Genomic DNA, 27,728 nt, shown 5'->3' with positions numbered 1-27,728 from the left:
TACTTTCATCTTCCTTATGATTGTGGTTGTGTGTACTGAACCAGATTGAAAGATTAAAGGCTCAGGAAACCTTTGCAGGTGTTTTGAGTTAATTAACTGATTAAAGCTCATCTCAGGTCAATATTTCTGTATTATAAATTCTTTATTCTAATATTTTGAGATTCTGGATTTTTGATTTCCATGAGCTGTAAGCCCTAATCAAGACAAAAATAATTTTAAAAAAGGCTTGAAATATTTCACTTTATATGTAATGAATCTAGCAAACAACTAGACTATAATGAACTTTTCCACAATATTCAAATTTTTTGAGATGCATTTCTAGACCATCCATCATACAAGTCCCTGTGAATGAGCTGTTACTATATAAACGGTTAAACATTAGAACAAGCTCATTAATATAAACCTGTGATTTGAATTAGAGCCGGCACTAATGTCCGAGCTGCTGTTATAGAAATGAATCAACACCTACTGACCAATCAGATTGGACCATTCAGCAGATCTGCCAGTAATTTTGTTAATGTTTTTTTTCCCCCCTCCATACTACAAATGTGTAGTGCATGTAAAAGACGGTCATGTTGGATATGATGTATAAATATATACAAGCATACCCTGTTGTACTGTAAGTCTTGATTTTACATGTTGCACCATGGAACACTCCCTGTCTATATAAAGCACAGTCCTAGACCTAGGTCTTGTATAAATTCTTATTAACTTAAACTTATGAAATAATATTGAATCTACCTGTCACAACGGAGAGTCGATATTCCCTCAGATGAAACAATATCACCATCTTTTTTTAATGCCCAAGGGCAGCAGTATTCTAACCTCTTTCCTTATTTCAACCCCACAGAGGCTGATGGATGCCTTGTTTGCTTTTACTTCTCATGTAATTTCCACTGATTGATCCACACTGTTCTCTGTGGTGTTTGCCTGCCTCTGGTCATGGTATTGACTCACACAGTGCTCCACCGCTCCTGGACAAGCTGGTATCCGAACCTCCAAAATCAACTCTCTCATTCTCAGAGAGGTGGAAGACTGAACATTGTCCAATTTCCCCACACACTCTACAGTCCCATAAATTGAAGTTAAAGAACAAAGAACTTTAAATTAACTTCAACCTTCAGCTAGTTTGGTTTTTATAAAAGTAACGTTTTTTTTTTTTCTCCAGAAAACTTCCCTCTACAGAAGTTCTTTGTACACTTTCAAAACGGTGCATTTTTTCGATACAAACCCCACGCAATTGACTGGAATTAAAAGTGACGGGACAATATGTATTTTTCCTCTTGTTTTTATATAGCAGTGTTTCAATTTGCACACAGTCGTGTTTCTAGAAAAATCAATCGAACCTTGAACTATCACATCCACGAAACAAGAGGGTACTCAACTCTAAACTCAATAGGAGAAGAAAATATTTTTTGCTATTCAATCAATTTTTGTCTAACCCTGAATAAAAATGACATGCAATGATTTTACATATCCAAAGTGGCTCTGAGCAAAAGTAACACATTAGCACAAAAGGCTAAGCCCCAGTGGACTGGCTCAGTGCTCGGTAATCTGGGCAGCATCCCTTCAGCTTTTGATTGCAAAACATCACACATTCATTACTGTGACTGCAATTGAACTCACTCCCTGAAGAGGCTATCCCTTCAATCTATTGTCACCCTCCATAAACATGGGAGGGAGGGACGGGGTAGATACACACACACACACACACACACACACACAGTGTAGGGATAATTTGGATGCAGAACACTCTTTTCTTTGGCACGTTCTAACAAATGCCATATTGGTGGCTGAGAGTTTTCCCCAACCTGTCCCAGTGTACATATGCAATAGAGTGAAGGTTCCACTGTTTACTCCAACACACAATAGTGGGACTGAGGGAGTCATTGCTGCCTGCTTAATGAACAGGAAAACAATGGCAAAAGAAAGTATTTGTAAGAAGTGAGAATATCGTGCTGTCACCTGCAAACTCTCTGACCTACTTGACATTTTTAAATAAAGATAGGGCTTGTCTAGTCTAATGTTAAATAAAAATGAATTAAAAGTCCTAATGAATAAAAAAAACCAACAACTAAAGTCCATTATAATAGCTCTTGTAATATTATTTGGCATTCCAACAAACAAGTTGCACAGTTAATGTTAAAGCTAAAAACAAGGATTACAAATCTCATTAGTAAGAAATCCAATTAAAGCACACTGCTTATTCTAAGTGCTATCGACCAGCAGTGACAACACTTCTGCCAAGTCCTTAGACTTCCAAAAGAATCGCATGATTACAAACACATAGGAATTTGAACAAACATAATTGTATGAAAAGTTACAAATGACTGCCTAAGAAAATACCATCCATCCATTTTCAATACCACTTATCCTACACAGGGTTGTGGGAAGCCTGGAGCCTAGGGAACTCGGGGCACGATGCAGGGGACACCCTGGACGGGGTGCAAACCCATCGCAGTACATAAGTGCATACACACCAATTCACACACTTCTGACAATTTAGAGATGCCAATCAGCCTACAACGCATGTCTTTGGACTGGGGGAGTAAAGCCATGAAGCATGGGGAGACCACGCAAACTCAGCACATACAGGATTGAGGAATGGAGCCTCCAACCCCGGAGATGTGAGGCCAATGTGCTAGCCACTAAACCACCATGCCCCTTTAAGAAAATATCAATGGGTCCATTTTAAAAGTATTAATAAATAAAAAAAAAAACACTACAGTGAAGAAGATTTCAGTTAGCTACTGCCAAATTTGTCATAGTTTATTTTATTACAGCTACTTAACTGAGTGGTCACATGAATCACAATGATTTAATCTAAAGCTCAATCATGCAAAAACAAGTATAAAGTCAACTTGCAGTAATTTAAAAGTGCTGCAAACATGGTAGAAAAAGTTCAAGTCTATATTTTAACACAGTAAAAGTAGCTTGGGTTCTGTGGATGAAAAGTTTAAGAGAAAAAGAACCCCAAATTTGTCCAAAAGGTGAAGACTGTGTACAATATATTTATTCAGTTTTGTTTGATATGGAAATGTAGAAATAGATGGTACAGTGTGTACCGTTGTTGCTTCACAGCTCCAGACTCACCAGTTCCATCCTAAGCTCGGGTCTGTGAGGAGTTTTGCATGTTTTCTCATGTCCGTGTAGGTTCTCCAGTTTCCGACCACTTCCCAAAAACAAGCAGTTAGGAGGTTTGACTATGCTAAATTTCTCGTAGGTGTGAACGAGCGTGTTGATGTGTGTGCATGGTTCCCTCTAATGGACCGACACCCCACATGAGGTAAATTCTCCTGCCTTGCACCTAATGTTCCCAGGATTGGCTCTGGATCTACAGTGACCCTGAACAGGATAAAATGGTTACTGAAGATGAACGAATGAATGACGTGCTGCATTTCAAAAGGGGGTCTATGGAACTGTTTATAGAAATATAAAATGAAACATTCACTAAATATTATTAGTGAATATTGTATAAGATGATGGTATTTTGAAAATGATGATTAGATTTTTCTAATGTGCCTAGACTGCAAAGATTTTAGCACATTCATTCACTGGGGACACTGCCTCATTTAATTTAGTTTTTTATCCAGCTGTTATTGTATTGTGTATATTTTGTTGGTGACTGCAAAAATTTTGAGAACTCCTGGTCTAAGCATCTAAGCATCATTGGTTTAGAAACCCCAAAAAAACTCATAAAATCCTGGCCAGAATGGTTTTGAGTAGCAAATATAACACAAACACTAAAGTCTCAGCCCTGCTGGACTCATTAGGTTATACTATATAGTTTTGTATGTGGATGTAAGAAAAGTGATGTTCAAATAGCAAATCAGAAAGTGTTGAGAAACAGCAGCTGTGAAAATAGTGCTGGCTGCAATCAAATTATATTAATGCACTCGTTCTAATACGTCATCGTTTCTATAGTAACAACTCATTAACATCGACTTGTATGGAAAACACTTCATATAATCTAAGACTAATAATTAATGAATTTAAAATGTGTTATTAGTTAACAAAGAAAAATGTCTAATCATTATCATGGTGATGTTTTCTGTAAGGAAATGTTGATTTACAATTTATGGAAGGAGTCTCCAGTGTCAGTGCTTTATGACAGTCATTATTCTGCCACAGGAGAGGGCTTGTGCTTTCCAGTTTCTCAGTAACATGACAAGCTTTAATATGATCTTTTGTCATATTAAAATCAAGGAAGAGAATAACTGAGGCTGGTGATGGGATAATTGTTTATATCTTTTATATATAACATAAGTGATAATATGAACGTTCCACATCATCATATGTAACTACAAACTGATTAATTAAGAAAATTTATTTTAATTAAGAAAAAATGTAATCACTGGCAAATTGCTGTGATATAAGAGGAATAAAACACTTCAGGACATGCTCTTGGAAAAAAATAAATAAACTTTTAGTTAGTAACAGTAACTCTGATTCAACTCTGATTCAGGGCTGAATCCACCACCCTGTCGTTAATTATTTTCCTATAGCACAAATTACTTAATCATTATCATTTATAATTTAATTATCAACAGCCAGTAACATTTATTTCTGTAACAACGCAGGAGTGCTGTCCAAACAAATCTTTACAACTAATCAGACACCAGCACCAATTTGTTCAGTGTTTAGTTTATTATTAATCATCCAACCCTCTAACAAACTGTGATATTACATGACCTATTAGCTGTCGGTTTTATCCCTAATTTTTTTCTGAATGATTTAACTGTCTAACTAATTTCCTGAAGGGGAAAAAAAGTCACTACATTCCTGCTGAAATGGTCATTAAAAGAAATGCGAAGTTAGAAATAAGTGCAAAGCAAGTCTTTCCTGCTGGCTGGAATCCACCGGAGTAAACGGTCTACAGAATGTCTGCATTAAATCAAAGGCCTTTCCCTCCGGGCGACACACTGCTGTGATGGAGGTATTTAAGATCAGGCTCTCAGAGCTTCAGATGCAAGGTTATTGCAGGCAGCAGGAGAAAAGGGATTTAAGAACCCTGCATGTGTTCAGTATACGAGCAATGAAACTGGAAAAATGAGAGAGATCAAGGTCAACAGTGCATGTGGGAGCACAAGATTTTGTGTTTAAAACAACAAACATTGTAGCCAGAAGTGAGTTAATGGCCAAGAAGAAAATGATCAAATATAGAGTCTGTGCAATCCACATCTTAAAAAAAAATAATAATTTCCTCCCTCCTTGTCCAAGTGTTTCAAGAATGCAACAGTGTGCACTGTGAGAAATTACATTCTTTGTATTGTCTTTGAGTGGATTTAGGCTGAGGAGGAATCAGAATCTCCCTTGTACACCCAGCTCTTGCTCAGCTGCCTGCTCGATGGCCTGGTGAATCAGCCGCACTTCTTCCTGGCTCAACGTTCTCTCCATGTGACGGTACGCGATGCGGTAACAGTGGCTCACCTTCTTGGTCCTGTGAGGAAGCACATACAGTAGCAGAGAGTAATAAGATTAGAAGAGAATCCAGGAAGACTGAGAGGTGGATTTTTCTGCCTAGAAATTGTGAAAAGTAGTTAAATGTAATATTTTTGAGACTTTTTGAAATGTTGCTTCAAATGTAATTTAGAGCTTAATTTATATTGATGGCACGTCGAGTGATTATAACATTATTCTGAAGGAAAGTGATCCATTTATGTGCATTCTGTAGATTATATACAGTATAAAATGTCATTTTAGACACATTATAACTTTTTAATAACCTATGGATGGCATGATGCAGCAAATACAATACAATTCAATTCAATACAATACCATACATACATATGGTACAGTACAATGTAATTTAAAATTCTGAATTTATTTCCAGCATAAGTATAATATTTGCATATTTACAACTTTAAGTACTTTATGAACTTGATTTACACCAAACTTAAAATTCATACTAATAACTTTTTTTTAAATTTTATTTATCAGATTGATCACAGCTTTATAACAATACAAGACTGCAGGACCTGCGGTACATTTTTATGGCCTAAGCAAGTAAACAAACTGGCTGACAGGTGATTAGAGCAGAAACAACCACTGGGATTTCAACGCAAACACATGGCATGTTGTGTGCGAGGTTTTATCAGATTCACTTTGCCAGTACCAGATTTTCTGTCCGGGAAGACCAGGCTGCTGTGTGTCGCAGTCCAAGCTCAATTACCATGCATGGAAAGCCAACAGCCTGAGAGAAAGTGGGTATAAATCCCACAAACCATTGTCACTAGGCAATCATTTCACTAAATATTGCATCTAAATATTGTATAAAAGGATGTTTAACATGAATGAAATAGATAGATAGTTGTACTTCTTGATCCCTGAGGGGAACTTTGTGTGTTACAGCAGTAAAATACATTAATACAATGGAACGACATTGTGTACTGTAGATATGATAGACAGAGTTAGACATTCAACACATATTAACAAATCAAACACAGTGCAAAAGGCAAGGTGCGGAAAACAAACTCCACACAATAACCAACTGGTGAGATTAGTTGAACGAGTATGGCATCCTATGTATATGATTGTATTTATATATGTACAGTCCAACCCCAATTCCAAAAAAGTTGGGACGCCGTGTAAAATGTCAATAAAAACAGAATGCAATGATTTGCAAATCTCATAAACCCATGTTATTCACAATAGAACATGGAAAATACATCAAATGTTTAAACTGATTAAATGTACCATTTTAAGAAAAAAATAAGGTCATTTTGAATTTGATGGCCGCTGCACATCTCAAAAAAGTTGGGACTGGGCAACAAAAGGCTGGAAAAGTAAGTGTTACTCAAAAGAAACAGCTGGAGGGACATTTTGCAACTAATTAGGTTAATTGGCAACAGGTCAGTAACATGATTGGGTATAAAAAGAGTAATGATAATGATATTGATAATGATGAGTCTTTATTGATCACATATACACTACAGCACAGTGACATTCTTTTCTTCGCATACCTCTCGATCGCATGTTAGGAAGTTGGGGTCAGAGCACAAGGTCAGCCATGATACAGCTCCCCTGAAGCAGAGAGGGTTAAAGGCCTTTCTCAAGAGCCCAACAGTGGCAGCTTGGCAGTGCTGGGGCTTGAACTCCCGACTGGATCAGTAACCCAGCACTTTGACCACCAAGCCACCACTGACCCAGTATCTTAGAGTAGAGTATCTTAGAGAGGCAGAGTCTCTCAGAAGTAAAGATGGGATGTAATCTGGATGGAAGCATACGTCGCTCTAAAACCTGTATATACCTTTCAGAACTGATGGATGGTATATACAGTCCCAACTTTTTTGAGACGTGCTGCGGCCATCAAATTCAAAATGACCTTATTTTATTCATAAAATGGTACATTTACTCAGTTGAAACATTTTATGTGTTTTCTATGTTCTATTGTGAAGAACATATGGGTTTATAAGATTTGCAAATCATTGCATTCTGTTTTTATTTACATTTTACACAGCGTCCCAACTTTTTTGGAATTGGTGTTGTATATGAATGAAATCTGTCCTTTTATTCATTCATTCTGGGAGGCTTGGCGTGTGTCCTGTTGGGACAAGGCATTGTGGCGTATGATGGCAGCTGACAGAAAAGATCCCCCCAATAGCGCTTCCTAGAACACCATGGTGGAATGAGCAAAGAGCAAATGGTGCTCGTGGAAAAAGCACAAAAGAGAGGATACGCAGAACTATTCAAGAAGATCTCCACTTTTGCTACCAGTCTCTTCTGTATAACTGTTTCCAGTGAGTCCAAATTCAGTCCTGTGGTGGAATTGGCTTTTTGGATCAGCTTACTGAGATGCTTAGCATCTCATACAGTGATGCTGCTCCACCATTAGACCACACCATGGAAAAGAATTACATTATGTGGCCAAAAGTATGTGGACTATCACACGCATACTGTATGTGGTTCTTCCCCAAACTGGGGAGTCTGTCACAAATTTGGAAACACATAGTTGTATAGAATGTCTTTGAATGCTGTAGCATTACAATTTCCCTTCACTGAACTAAGAGGCTCAAACCTGTTCCAGCATGACGATGCCCCTGTGCACAAACCGAGCTACATGAAGACATGGTTTGCCAAGTTTGGAGTGGAAGAACTTGAGTGTCCCAACCTCAACCCCACTGAACACCACTGGGAAGAACTAGAACACCGACTGCAAACCAGACCTCACCTAACATCTTTGCCTATTCTCACTAAGGCTCTTATGGCTGAATGAGCACAAATCCCCAGAGCCATGCTCCAAAATCTAATGAAAAGCCTTCCCAGACGAGTGGATGTTATTATAACAGCAAAGAGGGACTAAATCTGGAATTAAATGTTCAACTAGCACATATCTGTGTTATGGTCAGACGTTCACACACAGTATATACAGTGTATTTGAGTATGTAGTTTTGACATACAAGATTAGGTTATGTGTGTTGTGCTGGGAAAACCTGTAGAATTTATGAAAACAACAAAAAATGATAGAAAATGATGCCCAAAATAGGGTTATTTTGCCCAAGACACCTCTAGGTTATGGAAACCTGTCGTTTGCAGCATTTCATTTAACAGAAATTGTCAAAATTTTCAACAGTAAAAGGTTTTCCCAGATCGCCACATATATATGCATAGACTATACAAATATTTAGTACTTTGCAGACAAAACTCAGTAAAAAATTAGACTTGTTGTTCACATAATGTCTTTTTTTCACAAATCTTTCCAGATGTTATTGTCTTTCATGAGACAACAACACATTGCTCTTATTCTGTTGCTAAGCGACCTGAAAAACTATAAAGGCTTGGCTTCAGACACCAGAACATCTCCAGTTTTTACTAATTAGTTTACTTGAAATCCAGAATACACTTAGCAACAAGGGCTTATCAGGCTTACTAGCAAGCTTGTCTTGTCACAGAGGAACACGAAGACACCTGCATCTTGTTTCCGCAGCAAACGATTAAAACATGGTTTATTTTGATAAAAGCTAATCTGTATTCAGAATCTAAAAGACTTCCTTGTAAAGAATGTCACAGTGCAGTACACTATTGCTCTTTATACTATCTGCCATGCATCACAAATACAAAGTACTCTAAACACAAGTACTCTTCATTCTCAAGTAATCCAATCTTATTTCTTTTATGCAGTTTGTTGAACTATGTGACGTTTTAATTTAACGTCTAATCTAATTAAACATGAATAAATAGACAGTGGGGTCCAAAAATGCTTTTGTTTGCATTCATAATTTAATAAAAAAAATATTAAAAAGCAAATTCTTTACAAATGACATTAGCAGCAATAAATTGTGCGAGTCAAAAGTAGAGTCTTATAAATATATGCACAAATATCAGAATTTCTTAGTATTTTGCTTTAATGACAGTATGCACTCGAGCTGGCATGGACTCCGCAAGTGTGTGTGAAAGCTGATGATCAAAACCATCATTGTGGCATCTGAACACCTGCTTCAATGGATAGGATAAGACTCGAGGAAAATTTGCCTTTTGTACAAAGTAGTTAACGTGATTAATATCACAAATTTGCTTTAAATTTTAAATAGTGACCTAGAAATAATGCAGAATCTTGAATACTGAATATTGACGATATTGGACATTTGCTTTCTTTGTTTTACAGTTACATTTCAAAATTCTAAAACATTCTATTTATTTTCTATTAAGTTCAGTGTGGTCTCAGACTTTTGAACCCCGCTGTACACCAATCAGCTATAACATTAAAACCATGTGCCTAATATTGTGTAGATCCCCCTTGTGCAGACTCGTTGAGGCATGGACTCCACAAAACCTCTAAAGGTGTGCTGTGGTATCTGGCAGCAGATCCTTTAAATCCTGTAAGTTGCAAGGTGAGGTTCGGATTTGTTTGTCCAGCACATCCCACAGATCAGATTGAGACCAGGGGAATTTGGAGGCCAAGTCCATACCTTGAACTCTTTGTCATGTTCCTCAAACCATTCCTGAAAAATTTTTGCAGTGTGGCAGGGCACATTGCCCTGCTGAAAGAGGCCACTGCCATTAGGGAATACTGTTCCCATGAAGGGGTGTACTTGGTCTGCAACAATGTTTAGGTAAGTGGTATGTGTCAAAGTAACATCAACATGCATGCATGTTGGATTCCCATGGATTCCCAGCAGAATCCCAAGGATTCCCAGCAAAACATTACACACACTGCATCACACTGCCTCCACTGTCTTGCCTTCTTCCCATAGCGCATCCTGGGGCCATCTCTTCCCCAGGTAACTGACATAAATGCACCCAGGAATCCATCTAATGTTAAAGAAAACATGATCCAGTTCTAATGCTCAAGTGCCCATTGTAGGTGCTTTCAGTGCCGGACATAGGCGCTTTGACCAGTCTGAGGCTACGCAGCCCCATATGCAGCAAGCTGCAATGCACTGTGTGTTCTGACACCTTTCTATCATAGCCAGTATTCATTTTTTTTTCAGCAAGTTTTCAGCAATTAGTACTACGGTAGCTCTTCTGTGGGCTCGGACCAGACTGGGTAGCCTTCGCTCTCTCAGACGAATCAATGAGCCTTGGGCGCCCATGACCTTGTCACCATTTCACCAGTAGTCCATAATGTGACCACTTTTGGTGGGTACAAACCTCTGCATACCAGGAACACCCCACAAGACCTGCTGTTTTGGAGATGCTCTGATCCAGTTGTCTAGCCACCACAATGTGGCCCTTATCAAAGTCGCTCAGATCCTTATGCTTACCCAGCTTCCGACACATCAACCTCAAGAACTGACTGTTCACGTGCTGCCTAATATATCCCACCCCTTGACAGATGCCATTGTAATGAGATAATCAATTATTCACTTCACCTGTCAGTGGTTTTAATGTCATAGCTGATCTGTGTATATTTGGCTTTAATGTACAAAACAAAATTAATGTGCTAATAAGGCTACGTAAATGCTATCTCGCTCTCTCACACACTTTTTATGCTTTAATACACACTCCAAAGTGAGGTGAGTGATGCATACACACGCTTTAAGCTGAGATAATTTCAGTGTCTGTGAATGAAAACGAGTTGTGATAATTATTCGTTATCTCATTTCATTGCTGCTGAAACAACAGCTCTCTTTACCACAGAGGAAATACAACATCTGTGCCTAAATTAGTTCCTGGATGAGTGTGATCAGCAGGGAATGTCATCTGTAAATGACTGACATATTGGGGAAGATCATACTCCTGTGTACTGTGAAAACACAGATAATTAGTCCAACCACAAGCCTAAAAATAGACAACTAAAAAAAGGGGAACATAGGATACGTGAACGCAATTAACATACCATAAATAACCAGAAACTTGCAACATCAAAATCTGTGAACATAGGCACCTACAAAAATAGCTGGCAAACATTGTGGCTGTGGAATGTAAGACTAGATACTTGTGGAAGAATTTTCTGCAACACTCAGCCAGATATCCACTGTGTGAGCCGTGCAAACGAGAACGCCTGACAAATCTGGGCCACCACTGATTGCCACTGGGACATGTTATTTTACTCATGGATCCTGCAGCCAAAGAGGCTAATTGGGTAAAGTGATTTTCTAAAGCACTGAATTGATTTATTTATTATTTATTTTTTAATTAGCAAATAAAATAACTCAACAAAAATAAATGATGATGAAAAGAAAATTCTTCAAATAATGCATGTCATATATATTTTTTTTTAAACCTCATTCAGAATATTCAACAATTTAAAAATAAATAAATAAATAAAAATTTCCATTCTATTAGACAATGAAGCCATCCTGGGTTAGTATCTGATGTTGTTATTGATGTGTGTGGTTTATGCATTGCTTCCTACACCTCCTGTCCTTCATTCACTTCAATGAAAAACATCTGATATTTCGAGTTAGCACACAGGTGTTCAATAATTCACCTACCGTGGGAAGGCGAACAGTGATCCAAACACACAATACCTTTTTATTGAAGCCTTCTCCATTTTATTGGTGGTAGAAGTTGGTTTGGGAGATGGCAGGTACAGTTATTCATGCCACTTTTTTTTTTTTAGAAAAAGCGACCGACCTGAGCAGACAGATGAAGCAGAAATCTAGCTGATATTTGAGAGGATATATTGTTGCATTTCAAATTCAAGTATTTCAAATGTCATTGAATCACAGGGGCGCTGATATTTATGATTCTGGCCTAGCATCAGTATCATTTTACAGAGTGTTACAACGAGTAGAATGGAGACCATTGAACAGTGGAAACAAACTTTTTAGGTTGTCATTTTCAGGGAATCATAGCTCAGCTAACAATTTTATGCTAGCACAACATTTTCTGAATGTTATGGGTTTAGGAACATTTGGATCCAGAAATGTTTAGTCTGTCAGATTCTTGGGTTTTTACATAACATTTCTAAACACTCCTAGAACATTGCTGCACCTTTCTTTTTTTTTTTTTTTTTTTTTTTTTAGAAAAAGCGCTAGCTGGAGCTCATGTAACATGCACACTAACCATTGAAATGTTCTTACTAGTCATAACTAATATAGCTTGCTCTTGAGATTAGATGTATTATTGTCAGTAATACAGACAAAATAAGTGTCAAGATCATCTGTCCTCAACCAACTCGATGTCTCTGCTGCCTTAGATACTGTGAATCATCAGATCCTCTATTCAACTCTCTCCAGCCTAGGCATCACCGGAACAGATCTGTGCTGGGTGGAATCCTATCTCTCAGACAGATCCTTCAAGGTATTATGGAGGGGAGTGATTTCTGAAACTCACAACTGAGGTTCCTCAGAGGTCAGTTCTGGGTCCACTGCTCTTTTCTATTTATACTATATCTCTGGGGCTTGTGATTGAGTCGCATGGCTTGTCATATCACTGCTATGCTGATGACACCCAGCTCTATTTGTCCTTCCAGCCTGATGATCCATCCATCTCAGCACGCATTTCTTCCTGCTTGTCTGACATCTCAAACTGGATGAGGGAACGCCACCTTAAGTGTAACTTGGAAAAAACTGAGCTTCTCAGCATCCCTGCCTGCCCCTCAATCAAACACAACCTCACTGTACAGCTTGACTCAACCACACTCAAGCCAATCAGGGCAGCCAGATACTGTGGGGTTACTTTTGATTACAACTTGACTTTTACAGACTACATTTCAACAACTGCATGGTACTGTAGGTTCATTCTGCATAACATCAAGAAAATCAAACCCTATCTCATCGAACAGGCTACAAAGCTACAAGTCAGGCTCTTGTCATCTCAAAACTGGACTATTGCAATACACTACTTTGGGGCCTCCCAGCCAGCTCCATCAAACCCCTTCAGATGATTCAGAATGCAGCAGCACGCCTTGTCTTCAACCAGCTCAAAAGAACCTATGTCACACCACTCTTCATCTCCCTCCACTGGCTTCCTGTAGCCGCCCGTATCAAATCCAAGGCCTTGATGCTCACGTACAAGACCTTGTCTGGAACAGCACCCGCCTACTTCACGCTTAGTAATGCCTACTCAGCGTGGCTCAAGGTCCCTTTCCAGAACCTTCAAACTGAACATCCCTCAATAGTGTAATGAACTTCCAACTTCAATCCGGACAGCAGAATCTGTCACTATCTTCAAAAAAAATGCTAAAGACCCACCTTCAAAAAATGGCTAAAAAACACTTAACTAACCCCTAACTAGCCCCTCCCCCATTAAGAAAAATGAGGTGCTGCTCTTACACCTCAACTCTGCACACTTTGCTTCTCTAGAACTCAATTAAAGATCTTGTATGGTAGCACTACTTGTATTGTTCTTTGCTTGATATATCGCTTTGCTTGTATTTTCTCATTTGTAAGTCGCTTTGGATAAAAGCATCTGCTAAATGAATAAATGCAAATGTAGTTGAAGTGTGATATCAGATCACGTACCATTGATTGTCCCAAAAATAGTTGTTAATTTTAGTCATTCTAATGTCGGAACATTTGAAAATGTATCATTGCTATTCGACTTAATTAAATTTCAGTTTTCAACGTTGTAAATGTCATTAGAGTTGCCCACCAAAATAACAAATTTTTCATCAGTACTTTGTCTTCCATCTTGTTTTTTTCTTGCTTGCCCTCTGAGCTGTGACCTGATTGAACGGGATGAGTAAAAAGAAAATGTGCTTGACATCACTATGTGCTTTTCAGAAAAGTAAAACTTTTCTCAAATTTGGAAGTGCTTCTCTGTGAACAAAGCAATCTCCTGGCACCTGCTTCCAATAGGATTACATGTAAAACATGTGCTGGGGGAGGGGACGACATTAAGTGCAATAGCACTCTAACATTCTGACATTTCCAGATTTGAACTGCCGACCTTATGTGAGCAAATCTTCAAATAGCATGGTAAAGCAAACTGCTATTCCAGCAGATGTTTTTAGAATGTTGCAGAAATGTTATTACTGTCGAAAAACCTGTCAAAGCAAGGACAGAGGTTTGATTTTGACATTGGTGTGTCTGCCCCCCCCCACCTCCCCCTTTTGCCCACTATCATGTCATCTAAAGCCTTTATTTATAGATATGGTAGCCATCACACTCATAAAGGGAGTTATTTAATGTCAGTATGTTCTGATGAGACTAGGATTGCTAAAAACAGCCTGACAAGGGTTTCAACTTGATCAAACAGGTGTCTCACTTCAACTGCCATTCCTCTCATGATATTATACACTTCAGTACTAGATTTAAAAGTGTTTTTGGACTGAAACATGGCTAGTTGGACTTATAGACACAGACACACACAAACTAACGTTTAGGCTTGCCACCACTCATCCCGACTCAATCACAGGATTGTCACATATTGTCCCTGAATCAACATGATGCGATTTTCCTGTATTTTCATGCACAGAACTGTTGGTATAAAAGGTTGGTGTTTTCCTCACTTACATGTAGCCTGCATGAATCATTGATGATGTGCATCATGTTGATGGAGATTTGACACTTTGTACAACCGGATGTAGCTACAGCCTCTCACATGTTAGCAAGAAACGGCAAAGCCAATCCTACTATCGACATGGGTTAGGGAGACGTGACTCGTAGTAGAGAACAAGATCTGTTAACCGTTTGTGATGCGGTCTGTCTTGGCCAGGACGCTCTTGTAAAAAAGATTCTTAATCTCAATGAGAGTTTTCCTGGTTAAATAAAATAAATAAATAAATAAAACACTCACGGACAACGTGGTTAAATATTTTAATTGTTTGATCAAAATTATTGGTATGGACACGTCCCTATCATCCCTACTAACTTCTATGCCCTTGTGTCAAAGTTAAACCCCCTTTTTCTAGTTACATAGGAAAATTGGTGATAAATTCACTGTTGCCATATGGCAACACCATACAGGAAAGGGTTAAAGAATAATCGCAGAACGAACAGTGGCAGCTCAGTGGTGTTTGAGGGATTTGAAGCCCATATCTTTTAACATCTTACTTGCAACCCCTGCAGAGAGGCATTGGTTTCTGTAGAGAAACACCAGCTGGAAATCAACCCTGTTTCAAGAGAATGAGAATTGTGCCTGATCCCTCTACCGCCACTACACTTTGCTTTACATCTACAAAAGGCTAAGTGCTGCATTTTATGCTTCGAACTGTAAGGAAAACCAACAGAACAGGTGACGGCATCGTGTTTGCACCCCGCTACCTGCTACTTCACTCTGCTGTACTGCTCTCACTACACTTCACATCTCAGTTTGTGTCTGTGATCAGATCTACATGCACTAGGTTTTCTTTAGTGCCTCTGAGGCCTCAAACCAACTGTTTGAGAAATGAGCATCGAGTCCCACAATATTTTTAATTCTTTGCCTTTTTTGCGTGCACCTTTCTCTTCATCATTTCCATTTCCCATTCCGCTACCTCTTGTTCATAAGCCTATAGAAGAATGAGTAGAGAATTGGGAGTCCAATTTGCATGATTTGAAAAGCATTTTAACAAGAATAGTGGTGGAGGTGTATCCCTTGGTACAGAGTCTTCTCCTTTCCAAAAACAAAAAAAGTTAAATGTATTCTTGTGGATAAACTGTGCTAATATAATGCTGTTTGGAAAGATCTAGGCTGTTCTACTACCAAAACCTTGACTTAAATCTTGTCTTTGGAACTTTACCACACATTTTATGTTTATTATTTAATCTCCTTTTCTTAGTGTCTATCTTTTAAGGATTAAAACAACAGGACATGTTATTATAGGAAAACAATCCTATAATCCTATTACTGTTACTGTTACCACCTGATGATGAGTCAAAAATGTCTAGAATAATCAATATCGGTCTTTATTCCAACATAGAAGTTAAGCATGCGGCAATCCCTGAGCATCTTGTTAGTAATTTGAATGGCAGAAATACCCTTAAAATATCATTCAAACAACAAGGACGCTAATTGAAGAAAAATTATTTCAGACATTTGACCTTGCTATGTCCTTGATCCTGTTTGGATCAATTTCAAAATCGAATCAGTTCATCTGCTGGTTTAGTGAGGTAGAAGATTGAAGACATTGAAGACATTTGGGATTCAGATAAAAAGATGAATATGAGACGATAGATCAGAATTTCAGCTTTCAGTTCCCAATATTTACATCTAGATGTGTTAAACAACTTAGAACAATCACTTTTGTTTGAACCCACCCATTTTTTTGGTAAGTGATCAAAAATATTGGAGCATGTCACTGATAGGTGTTTCTTGTTTCACTTGTGAAAGCATTTATTATTAAAAAGGATAAACCAACATGAAGACCAGAGTGTTAGCTATTGGAGAAACGCAAGACATTTTGAAGCTATGAAAAGAGGGAAAATCTATACTTTCAATCCATACTTTTGGAGGGGACTGTATATGGCAACAATTTACCACAAACACCATATCACCATACAACATTTTCTTTTTCCAACACTGGTACTGATACTGACACATTGAGTATCAACCAATATCAATATCCATTAGATATTTTTTTCTAAGCTTTAAAATGATTTGTTTTAAACTGAAATATTTTTTAAATAGAGGAAAAAAAACACGGCTTACCCAAACCTACAGCTCTTTCACACCAAAATCACTTACATTGCAAACATTATAAATATAATTAAAAATCAATGCTATCAATCAATCCTAAAAAAAAAAAAGGTCTCGTTATATGAATTTCAATTTCTAAAAAAAATTATACAATAAGTGAAAATCTTTTTTCAAATCCAATTCTTTTTGTTTTGTTGGACTATTGTATGCTGATATTGACCTGAGACCGATCTGGTTATCAGATCAGTGCCCTCTCTAGTTGTTACTATAGAAACAATAATACATGAGAAGCCATACATGCATTAGTCATTACTATAAACGTGATTTGCTTTGCAGTCAGCAATGATAGAAAATTTATGAACGCCCTCTAACCAATCAGAATCGAGAATTCAACAGTGCTGTTATATAACAGAATTTTTAGTACATTGTCAATTGTAAACTGAACTCTGGGATAATAAATAGTGCCTGTGTCATGTCCATCCTAATAGTGTTTTGTGGTTTGCAGCAGCATAAAGGTCTTGGCAAAGCTCAGTGTGAAGAGCTCAGGGTTCACAGCCTCATACTTAAAAATAAGATGAAACCATGGTTCTGATAGAGCTGTGATTCATTTTGCAGTTTGTATTTAAGATAGGTGCTGAAAGAATATTTAATTTCTATAAAGTATGTTTCCACGTTATGATGCTTTTCATATGTTACTTAATAAGAAAAAGCATCAAAAAGAAACAAGCAGGATTTTGCCATTTCATTTGAAGGGATCACATGGAGGCCACTGGTAATAAAGTCAAAGTTTCTTTCATATAAACGGCACAAAGCTGACTTACAGGAAAACATCCAGTAAGTGTGCTTGCAGTTCAGAGAGGAAACCAATCATGCAAGCTGACACCCTCCAACAGGTTCAGCTCGAAGAGAAGGAAGACGAGTAGACAGGGAAAATTCATTCGGTAGGCTCCTAATGATTTCCAACAGGGAGTGGTACTAACAGCTCAAGCACTCAAGCAATGTGATATTCTGTGAAGTGAGAACCATTGTTGTTTTCTAATGTGATAATAAGCTGAAGGGGCAGCCGTAGCTTTCCATTACGAGCTTCCTGGAAAGCGTACTTAGTTCAAAATGAAAATATAATGGCGGAAATATCAGTGTATGTAATGAGAATGCCTTCACAGTGTCGATCTGGATTTTTCAGATCACACAAATGACCCATTCTTAGTATTTATTCAGTACATCTCCCATATCACTAATGCACAGCAGTCCAAGTTACTATGTATAACAAAAAATCTATAAAGCTGCATCTATCTTTGCTGTTGTTAGAGTGGATTATACACTCACCAAACACTTTATTAGGAACACTACAGTATACTAATACCACCTTTTGCCCTAAAACCCCCAATTCTTCATGGCATTGGATTCCACATTGGAAACAATTCTTTGAGATTCTGGTCCATGTTGACTTGATTGCATTACACAATTCCTGCAGATTTTTCAGCTGCACATTCATTCTGTGAATCTCCCACGCTACCACATCCCAAAGTTGTTCTACTGGATTCAGATCCAGTGGCTGTAAATCCAGCAGGACTGGAACATTGTCATGTTCAGGAATGTCATAGTTTGAGACGACTTTTGCTTTGTGACATGGTGCATTATCATGCTGGAAGTAGCCATTAGAAGATGGGTAAATTGTGCACATGATCAGCAACAATACTCAAAAAGGCTGTGGCATTCAAGCCATGATTGATTGGTATTAACAAGCCCAAAGTGTGCCAAGAAAACATTCCCCACACCATTACACCACCTCCACCAGCCTGGACTGTTGATACAAGGCAGGGTGAGTCCATGGATTCATGATGTTGGTGCCAAATTCTGACTCTACCATCTGTGTGCCTCAGCAGAAATCGAGATTCGTCCGACCAGGCTACGTTTTTCTAGTCTTCAACCATCATACCATGGTCAAAATCCCTGAGATCACATTCTGGTGGTTAATGTGAACATTACCCGAAGCTGGTGGCCCGTATCTGCATGATTTTATGCATTGCTCTGCTGCCACATGATTGGCTGATTAGATAACTGCATGAATGAGTAGGTGTATAAGTGTTCCTAATAAATCTTAGATCAAGACAATAATAATAATAATAAAAAACAGATAATGCAGTTTAAGAGCATTATATTGGTAAAATGAATGCACATAATGGATTGGCAGATTTCAAAAATTCTTCTTGTCATCAGGCAAGCACTAATTTTTTAAAAGTCAACTTGATGTCAAATCCACTCTCAAGTTTCAACCCTGACAATACACACATCTGCCTTTAGTGTACTTTATTAGTCCTTACTTGATTACTTATCATCCAAAGTAGCAGTGCAGTACTGACTATTTTAATTTCTTCATATTATCGCCAAAACAAATCCTGTTTCCATACGGCTAATGTTAATAGTTTGTGCTCGAACAATTATGTTAAAAGGGGCTCCTCTCAGCATGTGACCTTGTTACAATCAACCTACAAGTGTACCTGAGCTTTTTACTACAAAATCTGACCCAGTTCTATTCACTGCTCAGGTGGCACTTAAACTGCATAGTAAGTGAAGTTGGGGCAATTTTAAAAATATGTCTAGTGTTAGCGTATATCCACTAGGCAGTGCCATATAACTCTCACACTCTTTCAGTAACTGGTCAGAGGTAAGGAAGATCTGGAACCTATGCGGGGAACACTGGGAGAGAGGAAGGACTACATCCTGGGTGGGATGCCAGTCCACTGCAAAGCACCACACACACACACACACACACACACACACACACACACACACACACATTCACACCTAGGAGTTTCTCCGAACTCTTGGAGCCACTGGAGCTGTGAGGAGGCAACGCTACATGCTGTGCCATCATGCCACCTTATTACTGATAACAGTAAGATAACAATGTGATACATTTGTGACTAGAGGAGCAGAGGACACACAAAGGCCTGAAGGCTTCATGTCCAGCCCGACTTTTATTGCCCAGAAGCTGATCTAAAAAAACACACTCAAACACATATACACACACACACACACACACAAAAAAAAAAAAAAAAAAAAAAAAAAAAAAAAAAAAAAAAAAAAAAAACCTACACTGAAACAATGCAGAGAGTGGTTTGGACAGATGTTGTGAAATCTGCCCATGCCATAAACAAAATAAAATTGATGTTAAAAACACATGGCATTCATATTTTTGACATTTGCATTTAGTAATAATAGTGTAAAAGGAGTAAAAAAAGAAGAAGAAGAAGAAGAACAACCAAGATGAGCGACCTAGCTTGTTTGCTAACTTTGTTGATACACTGGTGCTTGAAAGTTTGTGAACCCTTTAGAATTTACCATCTATCTACTTCAATATGACCTAAAACATCATCAGACTTTCACACAAGTCGTAAAAGTAGATAAAGAGAACCCAATTAAACAAATGAGGCAACAATGTTATACTTGGTCATTTATTTATTATAGGAAAATGATCCAATATTATCCAATATCCAAAATCATACAGATGTATAGAAATTTCTGAAGGGTTCACAAGCATTCAAGCACCACTGTATATTGTTTGAAACAATATCAATTAGAATAACTGTGAAATTTTTTTATATCTTCCATCTTATTTCTAGCAATCTCAGTCACCTATTAGTAACAGCTGACAGCTTTTCAGCAAAGCATATGCCCAGTCATGAAATGTTAACATACCAGAAATCAATTTGAAATTGCCGTAACTGTGATGTGGTTGAAAATGTCATTAAAAAGTTCAGAGGGAACCTTCAGAATTTCATATAGATGAAAAGAATAACAACAAGATTTCATCACGGAAAGGGTTTTCCGACACACATACACACATGTCCCGCTTTCATTAACACGCCCAAAGAATAGCATAGCAAGAATGGTTTGGTGCGGCAATTTGGTTAGTTCTATTTTAAGACTTTTTGATTAAATCCTGCTGCTAGATGAGGGACATTTTTTCTCATCTGCAGCTCCTCTTTCCTCCGGTGTGGAAGGGAACAACACAAAAAATCAATTTGCATTTGATTAAGAGCTACAGACTTCAGTAGCTCAAACTCACTGCATAGGTTCTTCCCATCGTATTAATCCAACAACTAATTTATTTTCTAATTATACCTGACGGACAAGGAGGGTAACAGAGAGCAGCGTTTTTGAGCTGGCGATCTGGCTTTGTGGACAAAGGTGCTGTGAAGGAGGTTTGAAAGGGCTTGTTGGGTTTAAGGTTACATAAGCTGACAAACACTGACATAACATGATCCAACCTTCATGGTGGGAACAAGAGTGTCTACTCAGAGATGAAAGGAAGTCAAACTATCACATTTGATTAAAGGAACTCCACAGAAGTGTCTAAAGATTTAAAGTGATAGTGCACTTCAAATCAGACAACACCTACATATCTTAACAGGGCTTAACCAATATTTGTTCACATTGCTGTAATGTTGGGATTAGAAAATAACATCTCAGGGATTGTGTCAAGTGCGTAGGATAGATAGACAAATGTGTAGGATGGACGTAAACATTTTTTATCTTGGTAAGATTCCGGATGTGTTGTGCAGGAATGATGTACTATGCAGAAATGATTATATTGCATAGTTTCTGCAAACAGTCCCTTCTATTTCATGCCTCATCTCAAAAAGTTTGAAATGCATGCCCTGTGCAAGGTTGGAAGCAAGAAAAACATGCTGCCATTTCTAGAGTTGGGTATAACAGAAAAAAGCTATTAGAACACAGTAACGTTAGTAAAAGAAGACGGTGGTGGTGTAATTTTACATCTTCAGTGAACAGAGGCAAGGCCAGTCAGACAGGGTTTAGAGGTAAATGCGTGGAAATACTGGTGTCTTATTGGCTGACAGTCTCTCAATTCTGCCAAACGCTCGCTCACAGTCAGTGTGAGGAAAAATGGATATATGCTGATTTTATTTTTTTAATCCAGTAAAGGAGTTGAAACTGAAACAGTAACATCCTCTGATGCTGAGCAGGAAAACAAGGTGTGTAAATATCTATATGAGTTCCAGTTTACGTGAACATGATATGAGCAGAACATAAGGAAAGATAATGTACTTTGCATGGCACTGTAGCAGCTAAACCCATACAATGATAGTTTAGCTGTGCCTCCCCTTGGCTAGAGACACCAAACTAGCCTAGTTAGAGAGATGATATATTTTATCGGTCTGGTAGTCCTACAAACAATGACAACACCCGAGGCAAGTGTTATGATAAATACAACTTTTTCTGATCATGTCATACATTGACACACGCTAAAATTTCTGAAAGAACTTTCACTTTGTAGTGTATTTTTGTAGGTTTGATAGTGTGGACACTGAAACCACAATATTTAACAAATGGCAATGCTAAAAGGTCTCCAAAAATTGATAAACTGTACCCAAAAAGGGCCATATTCACAGTGGAGTTGAGCATGCATATTGAGGATTTAATGCAGAAACTGTGCACATCAATATTCAGTTCTCAGACATAACTACAGACTTAAGCTCTATTCAGAAGCTGCACAAGAGATATGAAGGTGGGTTGAAGTATAAGTAAAACAGAGGCACTTCTCAGACACGCATGATTCTGACCTCCAGGGTTGGGAGTTTGAGTTTACATGTTCTCCCCGTGCTTCAGGGGTTTCCTCCCCCAGTCCAAAGACATGTGTTATAGGCTGATTGGAATTTCCAAATTGTCTGTAGTGTGTGAACCGGTGTGAGAATGCATGTGCGATTGTGCCCTGTGAAAGGTTGGCACCCCATTCAGGATGTCCCCTGCCTTGGGCCTGAGTTCCCTGGGATAGGCTTCCCACAACCCTGTGTAGGAAGTGGTACAGAAAATGGAGGGATGGATATTATATATATATATATATATATATATATATATATATATATATATATATATATATATATAGAGAGAGAGAGAGAGAGAGAGAGAGAGAGAGCAGTATTAAGTCCAGTGCACAATATGTCATGCTGATTTTTTTTTACAAAACCTGTCTCTGAATATGTGTAACTTTCCCAGTGTTCCTCAGTTATAATTTACACCCTGCTGTTCTAATCTTCTTCAATTGGCATCAGGTGCCCTAAAGTGAGCCTCAGGATAGCCTGGAGCCTATCCTAGGGGACATGAGGCACAAAGAAGGGGGCACCCTGGATGGTGTGCCAACCCATCGCAGGACATAATCACATACACTACGGACAGTTTGGAAATGCCAATCATCCTACAACTCATGTCTTTGGACTGGGGGAGGAAACCGGAGAACCCAGAGGAAACCCCCGAAGCACAGGGAGAACATACAAACTCTACACACACAGGGCGGAGGCAAGACTTGAACCCCCATCCCTGGAGGTGGCGAGGCAAACGTGCTACCCAGTAAGCACCCGTGCCCCCTAGTTCACCAGATTTACTTATTCCAATTCTCAATTAAACGCCAACCAATGCTAAAAACTCTGGTTTGCACAATTTCATCCACAATATATACACAACATTTCTGACTGTATCATTTTTGTGAAGGTGAAGAGGAAGTTGAACCTAATAAGTGGTATATGACTTTTCAGACAACAATTACCAAACTTTTTAGTCTCTGATACAATGAATCAACTTAAAGACTATGATTGCACAATGCATTAAAATAAAAAACTCCAACTCAAGACGTTTATCGAGAACACTCCTCCTTTCCACATGCTGACAAAACCCACTGTACATCAGCAACAAAGTAGAACATATAAAACACCCATGAAAAATGAGTGGCTGAAATGAATGGAAAGCAGAGGAACACTTACACACACAAAACTTTAGGGAGCTCAAATTAAAATTCCTGCAAGAAGAGAAGTCTCCAGGCGGATATGGAGTTGCTGAATTATTAAGATCTCCGTCATGAAATCAGGGAAGCACCTCAATCAACAGAGGGATTCAAAGAGGAACGATAATAAGTGTTCTCCTGTGCATCTGCTAGCTGAGCCTAAAATAGGCTTCAATCTGTTCCCCATGCACACACAACCTGAGGCTCTAACTACTGCTTATGGGTTTCAAATCTGGATGATAATATCAAAAAGATTATTAGGATCAGAATAACACCTGTATGATGAATTAAAGCTAAAACAAGAGAAAATTATTTATCACAAAATACCATGCAAGTATTCCTATGATGTAAACATCCTATACAGTATCTCTAGTAGCCCAAAGACTGCAAAGAGCCTGTCACTATATTCTCTTCAGTCAAATACCGATATACTCATTTGCTTGGGTTACCTTTTCACATGATAATAGATATTGTAAGCAATAGCATAATATGTAAGATATTGTAAGATATGTAAGCAACAACATACAGCAGACCTGAAGTACATTATTTTCATATAACAGTACAGCCTGGAGTGTGTTATTCCACTTATACCACAGTGATTTGTCAACGATTACAATGTTTAATTTATCAAAGAATGAATTCTAATACATTTTAACCATTTAGATTTAATGTTGTGGAATGTCCATGAGACAAATTAGTTCCTGTTATCGCTTAGGTTATAACCATGATGAACTTGGGGGCACGGTGGTTTAGTGGATAGCACGTTTGCCTCACACCTTCGGGGTTGAGGATTCGATTCCCACCTCCACCCTCTGTGCGTGGAGTTTGTATGCATTGAAGGCTGATAGGCATCTCTAAATTGTCCATGGTGTGAGCTTGTGCCTTGCGATGGGATGGCACCCCATCCAGGGTGTCCCCCACCTTGTGCCCCGAGTTCCCTGGGATAGGCTTCAGGCTCCCCTGACCATTTGTAAACCCTTTGTAAACAATATCGTATTAGAACAAGCACATTAACCTATCTTTCATGATAGAACTGGACCTACTGTCTCAGCCATTGTGTTATACAAAACATAATGGTCACCTTCTGACCAATCAGATTCAAGTATTCAACAGCACTGTGGCATAAAATGTCCTAACTTTGTTTTGTTAATATTACATACAGTAATATTCATGTTGAAGTTCACGGTCGGTTCATGTTTACTAATGCAGTATATAGTGCTAGTTAAGGGAACTTTAATGTACAGCATGACCCAAATGTCTATTTACCATTTTAAACCCACAGCAGCTATCAGATTAAGTCAGTCTAGAGGTCACGTGATGACAGTCAATGGAAAACTTATCATCTTAGCTCTTCTTACAGATAATTTCATATACTCCACTCGTCTGTCTCCTATCAACTTTAGAAAAATGACCCAACCATACAACATACAGTGATAATAATTATGGCTAGGCACCATTTAGGAAGCTTTTAGGGTGTATGTAGGCACCTTTAAGGTGTATTCACATGGGCAAAGAAAAAGGTCAGGTAAGTGAACTGGTCTGTTTCATTCAAGTGAAGCTTCATTCATCCAAACTGATCTTTAATAGAGCTAAAGCCATAAGTCTAGTCAATTAATTACATAGACTAATTTTTCACATTTATGTTTCAGGCTCCTCCAACGCCATCAACACATTTTGATGCATAACCTTGGTTAAGTGCTCATTTAGGCTGAAGTGAATTGGCTTGATGACCAAACTAAAATAGCCTCAGATGGCCACGGGGCAACGTCAAGGATGATTGACTTATATTTCACCTTACCTGGCACGCACTTTATACTGGATTATTGAAAAAATACATTATTCATTTGAAGGCAATGCTGTCTTTTAATACCTGCTCTAATCTCCTGAAGCCTGAATCATGAGTTATTTGCAGCGCTTAAAGGTAAAGACATAAAGCGTAGCTTAGTCTTTAAAGATGAGCATATATTCAGAATGGATGATTCAAATAAAAAAAAATTGTCTTTGCACCATACCCTGAAAGTTTGGCAACTGTGAAAAATTACAAGCACTTGCAATAAAGTATTAGGCAACTTAATGATGGAAAGGAAGTGTTTGCTGTGCTGGAATATGGAGAATCAAAGAGTGAAAAAAAAACCTCTCAAAGCAATTATTAAAAAAGAGAGAGAGAGAGAGAGAGAGAGAGAGAGAGAGAGAGAAAGAAACTTCACATTTAATAGCTTAATAAAAGCAGTGCTAGACAGGAGTGTGAGCTCAAATAAACAAAACAAAGAAAAGTCTGTATTGATTATGGGCAAGATTACAGTTTTCCTAAGTGAAGATTTAGACACTATTCTATCTGCAAAGCTTGAGACTGTAAGTAGAATGCCTATAATAGCATTTGCTATCCATTCCTACTGTATAAGGCTGAGGAGTTAGCAAAAATCACGGGGAACTGACAGTACCGTGGGGACTCTGCACCCGGAGACACAGTGAAAGGCTATCAATTATCTGTCAATATGAAGCAGCTCCATGGAGCGTATGACAGTCACCCACTCACCATCTGCTCCGCCAGCAAGCGGCCGATCCGTCTTTTGTGGGAATCGTACAGTAAGAAGGAAAGTGTTGAAATTTACAACGTGTGGATATAAGCGTATAAGTAACAGCACTGTAGGAATGGCACTAAACGAAGAATGACTTTTTCATACTTTTACTACTTTTTATAGAATCATTGTTATAGAATTCGCCTGAATTTTCTAGTAGAAAACTATTCATTTATTCATGAGGGGAACCATGATGGATCTGGAGCCCGTGACAACCAATTTAACTACCAGCATGTATTATTAGGAGATGGGAGGAAGTTGGAAAACCCCAGTTAAAACCCACACTGGGAAAATATGTGAACCTCCGCACAGAGAGTAATACAGGTTCAGGATCATCCCATGGACCATGGATCTGTGAGACAGCAACAACACCACGCTGCCCTAAAATCTATCATCTTGACATAACTTACAATCATTTATTTGACAGACACTTTTAACCAAACCGACTTTTAATTAAGAGCATGTCCAGTTGATTGAAGGTTAAGTGCATTGCAAAATGAGCCAACAGAGGCAACTTGACAGTGTTGGAATTTGAACATTCAACCTTCCAATTAGCAGCCTAGAGATTTAACCACTGAGCTAAAACTTCCCCAGAAGGGTCATTGTTCCCTTACCAAGAATCGAACCCAATCACCAGTGACTAACATTTCAAACGAAGGACTGAACATGAGTAACTACTACATTTTCTGGTGTGTAAATCCAGTTTTCCACTTTTAATATGAATTAATGTTATTAGGCTGTACCAATAAAATCTTGGTTGACAATAGACTGTGCCATAAAGTGTTCTCCAACAAACGAGCCATTAGTATAAAAGTAGCAATATTATGCCTAGAGATAACAACAAACATCTTTTCTTTTTAATCTGATGTTTCACCATTGCAACTGCTATATTTGTAGCTGTCCTGTGAGTTAAATGTCTGACACTGGCAGGTCATCAGCACATCACAGAGCAATTTTTTCAAACTGCTAGATCACAGGGCAGCATGACACACTTGAAGGAAAGTAATATCACGTATATTCCACATACATGAGCTCACAGATGCCCTGAGATCGGCTAGTGCTGCTTTGACTGACACAAGAGAGAGAACATCATCCCTATGACTCATGGTCAATCTTGCTCTCTTCTCCCAAACATGCATGGCTGTGGTATCCTCAGGATTCAAACTCGTAATCTCCCAATGATAGGGCAAATGCTTTTCTGTTGTGCCTCTTGGGAGCTCTTCACATCAAATTCAGGCTGAAAAATCGTACGTTGTAAAAGAAAGGTTTCCAGTAAAATCCTGCAAAAGAATGACATACTATAGTGTATAGAAGCTTTTGGGTAAATATGATTATCAGAAAAAGACAACAATGGTCTTGTCAACTCGCTCTTGTTTGCTGAGCGATGGAGAAGTTAAATT

The 27,728-nt window shown here is 38.3% G+C and overlaps 1 protein-coding gene across 1 annotated transcript in view; it reads right to left on the bottom strand.

Moving 5' to 3' along the window:
* Positions 1-3,587: 3,587 nt before the first annotated feature.
* Positions 3,588-27,728, bottom strand: part of fars2 (phenylalanyl-tRNA synthetase 2, mitochondrial) — a 159,463-nt gene continuing 135,322 nt past the window's right edge. Inside the window, exon 7 of the mRNA XM_053636064.1 lies at positions 3,588-5,440. Within this exon, the coding sequence (XP_053492039.1) occupies positions 5,302-5,440 (139 nt within the window). The 3' untranslated portion in view covers positions 3,588-5,301. The remainder of the gene's footprint in view (positions 5,441-27,728) is intronic.

This window comes from Ictalurus furcatus, chromosome 1 (assembly GCF_023375685.1).
Source record: "Ictalurus furcatus strain D&B chromosome 1, Billie_1.0, whole genome shotgun sequence".
Taxonomy (NCBI): domain Eukaryota; kingdom Metazoa; phylum Chordata; class Actinopteri; order Siluriformes; family Ictaluridae; genus Ictalurus; species Ictalurus furcatus.
This window is presented reverse-complemented; position numbering and strand designations above follow the sequence as displayed.